Genomic DNA, 4,097 nt, shown 5'->3' on the forward strand with positions numbered 1-4,097 from the left:
GATTCCGGAAGATATGGGGTCAACCCAACAGCTTTGCTCCTGCAAAACTTTTGGGTAAGTTCACCAGCAGCATGTTTTTAGATCTTCCTGTATCTGAAGTTATGTTCTCTAACTTTTCAGGTGCTCTCGACTTTGAACACATTGAAGAGCAAGCAGAAGGCATCTTTGGAGGAAGGAAAGTATATTTTCAGTTACTGTTTTGTAGGTGGTTCTACAATTTGGAAGTCTGCTCTTCCATAGCTCTCAAAGGCTTTTTCCTTGACTTTATTAGTAAATAGTTATCTTTGGACTTAGGTTGTTTTAGTGCTGTCTTTGGAACTCTTAGTACTCAAGTCAGAGTTATCTTAATTGGCTTGATTGTGTGTGTGTGTGTGTGTGTGTGTGTGTTTGTGTTGGGGTGTGATTAATTATAAAAAACCCATAACTAAAATCAGGTTGAGTTTCAACACTCTTCTTGCTCATATATGGTTAGACATGGTGGTTTAAGGAAAAGCAAGGGTACAGTGATACACAGTTATCGTCCACTAGTAACTTCTACTCATGTTGGAAGTTTTCCTTGCCCAGGAAATAGTGGTGAAGGGTAGGGAAAAGAGTAGTGGTAGAAATAATCCCACATACCAAGCCTCAAGCTTCCTTGCAATGAGGGCATCACTCTCCTTTACCAAGGAGCCACACAGTCAGAGAGAAATGGCAGGAATGTGGAACATTGGAGAGTGTCATGTGGATTAGCCTGGCTCCATAGCTTGCAATATATGATTCCGGAAGATATGGGGTCAACCCAACAGCTTTGCTCCTGCAAAACTTTTGGGTAAGTTCACCAGCAGCATGTTTTTAGATCTTCCTGTATCTGAAGTTATGTTCTCTAACTTTTCAGGTGCTCTCGACTTTGAACACATTGAAGAGCAAGCAGAAGGCATCTTTGGAGGAAGGAAAGTATATTTTCAGTTACTGTTTTGTAGGTGGTTCTACAATTTGGAAGTCTGCTCTTCCATAGCTCTCAAAGGCTTTTTCCTTGACTTTATTAGTAAATAGTTATCTTTGGACTTAGGTTGTTTTAGTGCTGTCTTTGGAACTCTTAGTACTCAAGTCAGAGTTATCTTAATTGGCTTGATTGTGTGTGTGTGTGTGTGTGTGTTTCCTGCCTAGGACGGAAAGGTTAATTTAAGGTTTCCCAAAATACGTACATTACAAGATTATTTTGAAATGGTGAGGAAATATGGTCAAGGGAAAGAATAGAAAGAGAGAGAGGCTCAAAACACAGCAAGATAGTAAGATCATGTCCGGCTGCTGCTGAAGGGCCGCAGTTTTACCCTGAGCTCCTCACAGGCTGTTCAATAAAGAAAACAATCCGTTCTTTCACTGTTCCTAATATTGATGTGTGAATCCCTTTAAAAAATACAACGTTGCTCAATTAATGACTTAAAACATTATTATTATGAAACTCATACTTATAAGCATAAAGTTGAATGTAATACCCTATGTGCATAGTTCTTATTATTAACATAGTTGGTTTAATTATCTTTTACTGCATGTATACTGTTCAAAAAAACTTAAGGATTAAAGCAACAACCATTTTATTATTACCTCTCAGAGTTCTATTGGGTTGACTGGGCTAAGTTGGATGGTTCTGCTGCTGGTTGCTATTGGGTTTGTTGTGCAAATGTAGTAAGGTGGTGACAGGCTGGCACATTCAAGTTCCTTAACTCACTTTTCTGGCCCATCGGCAGAAATGTCTGTAAGGCTGGGACCTTTCCCTCTCTTTACAGCATGGTGGCTGACTTCAAGAGCAGGTGATCCAAGAGGATGTGCCAACAGTGTGCAAGCACTAATTAAGCCTCTGCTTGCATTGTGTTTGCTAATGTCCTATTTGTCAAAGGGAATCCATGACCAAGCCTAGTGTTTGTGTGGGAGGGGACCATGTAAGGATGTGAATACTGTGAGGGCCCAGTTTGTTGGCGGCCCCCAGTGTTGAGTCTGCCTCAATGCTTAACGTAAAACCTGTGAAATCTCAATTAGCAACATTATTTACTATGATAGAAGGTGATGTTTTTATGAAACTTACACAGAGTGTTTCGAGTTCAGCTGAGTACTGATTGCTCTCCCACCATTTTCCTGCTATTGAACTGCAGTGACACCTTCTTTCCACCTTTTGGAGCATATACATGAGTACAGTATTTATATGTTAAGTCCCCTCTGTGCTTTCCTTATTACCCTGCGACCATGAAGGTCTCCCCATTTGTCATACATTTGGTTGTAAACACATTACAGGAACTGACACAATATTTGAGTAGCAGTGCCCGGATATGGGGTGGTCTGCCAATTGATCCAGGATAAGCTTATTAATTTTTTAGTGATGTAAATAACACCCAGTCAAGTTATTATAGATAATGAAGTTATAACCCCTGATACTATGGTGATTAATCCCAGTTTCAAGAACAGTGAGTCATACTGGTTCATGACAACACCTCTCAGAGTGGGGTCCACGGGACTGAACTGCCTGTTACCAGTTTGTGACAAGATGAACACATTTATGGCAGTTTGACCCTCCATCACATCCTAGTGCATGAGCAGGGGACTGGGTAGAGGCCAAAATCAGCTACAAACTGGAAATAAAAAAAGCTGGTCCTTCACCACAGATAATTTCTGTAGCACTGAATCTCAGCATCCCAAATAAAAAATAAGCTACTAATTTAGGATAAACACACCCGTTTGTAGTTCTCGGACCACACATGAAGCCCAGCAGAACACCGTAATATAGGTGTCGGGAATTTGGTTGTAAGGCCACTCTTGTCACTTTGGGAGATCAGGGACTATGGTTTAAAAACACTGGACAATTATCTCTTATTTCTTTTCTTCTTTTTAATTGGACAATTATGACATCTTAATTGTCCCCTCCCCTCATGATATAGTTGACAATAAAGCAAGATTGTGTAATTAAAGGAGCTAATGAAAAGTCATGTCACATGAGGTGGAATGTAGCATTAGAAAGTGAAGTAGTTTAGGCATGTCTGGGCCCCAGGTGTGTGAGGGGAGGGCATTTGTAGTTCACTTGTGCCCCCCTATCTCCCTGTACTCCTTCAGTGAGGAGAACACCCCTCTGGACTTGGATGATCACGGCGGCAGAACCTTCCTCCGTGTCCTGCTCCACCTGACGATGCATGACTACCCACCCCTGGTGTCGGGGGCCCTGCAGCTCCTGTTTCGGCACTTCAGTCAGAGGCAGGAGGTCCTCCAGGCCTTCAAACAGGTAGCTCAGGTTGCCTTGTGTGTGTGTGTGTGTGTGTGTTGTCTGTCCAAGAAGCTGGTGCGTGCAACCAATGGGCTACGTTTATTAAGGTTCAACTGCTGGTTACCAGCCAAGATGTGGACAACTACAAACAGATCAAACAAGACTTGGATCAACTGAGGTCCATCGTGGAAAAGTCAGAGCTTTGGGTGTACAAAGGGCAGGGCCCCGATGAGACCATGGATGGTGCATCTGGTGAAAATGAGCACAAGAAAACGGAGGTGGGCAAAGCACGCGCTATGCTGATGGGTGGCTGGGCTTCCCCACGCCAGGGAGCATCCTGTTCTGGCTGTAGATGTGCATGCACGTTGTGGGATGGGCTTTATTCTCGAGTGATCTGCTTGTTTAGTGGCCAGGGTAACAGCTGTTCTCCTAGGAAATAGCTACAAAGTCAAAGTTTAGCTCTGAGTCCCATGCCACCTTAGAGCATGTATGAGAAAGTACGTGTGATTGTGACTGTGGGAGAAGAGTTCTTTTGTAAGGGTGGTGCTAACCAGAGCAAATTGACAGTGTCCCGAGACTTGTGCAAACCTCAGTTGTGTTCATTTTGGTCCCTAGGAGGGGAATAACAAGTCGCAAAAGCATGAAAGCACCAGCAGCTACAACTACAGAGTGGTGAAAGAGGTATGGCCCTCCTCGCCTGCCTTTGTCCTTCTTTATTCATTCCCTAAGGAGCTGTAGTTGTGATGGTCAAGCTGAAGGTACAAACACTTTCGCTTTTTCTGTCACTTAAAATTTAACAGGGAGAAAGTTAAGAGCTCAGAGGTTCAGCTGGTGGGTTTTGGCATCAGATCTGGGTTCAAACTCAGCT

The 4,097-nt window shown here is 43.0% G+C and overlaps 1 protein-coding gene across 1 annotated transcript; it reads left to right on the forward strand.

Annotated features, from left to right (window-relative positions):
• Positions 1–588: 588 nt before the first annotated feature.
• LOC103583954 (inositol 1,4,5-trisphosphate receptor type 1-like) lies at positions 589–3,647 on the forward strand. Its single transcript, XM_008565123.1, has 4 exons — positions 589–929; positions 3,082–3,247; positions 3,337–3,507; positions 3,636–3,647. Exons 1-4 carry the CDS (start codon positions 826–828, stop codon positions 3,645–3,647), a joined length of 453 nt encoding a protein of 150 aa, XP_008563345.1. The 5' UTR covers positions 589–825.
• The last annotated feature ends 450 nt before the right edge of the window (positions 3,648–4,097 follow it).

The sequence above is a fragment of the Galeopterus variegatus genome, unplaced genomic scaffold, assembly GCF_000696425.1.
Source record: "Galeopterus variegatus unplaced genomic scaffold, G_variegatus-3.0.2 Scaffold31739, whole genome shotgun sequence".
Taxonomy (NCBI): domain Eukaryota; kingdom Metazoa; phylum Chordata; class Mammalia; order Dermoptera; family Cynocephalidae; genus Galeopterus; species Galeopterus variegatus.

Coding starts and splice junctions, on each gene's coding strand:
- LOC103583954 (XM_008565123.1), top strand. CDS start 826: ATGTTTTTAGATCTTCCTGTATCTGAAGTTATGTTCTCTAACTTTTCA. Junction 930..3,081: donor GAAGGCATCTTTGGAGGAAG/GAAAGTATATTT, acceptor GTACTCCTTCAG/TGAGGAGAACACCCCTCTGG. Junction 3,248..3,336: donor TCCTCCAGGCCTTCAAACAG/GTAGCTCAGGTT, acceptor ACGTTTATTAAG/GTTCAACTGCTGGTTACCAG.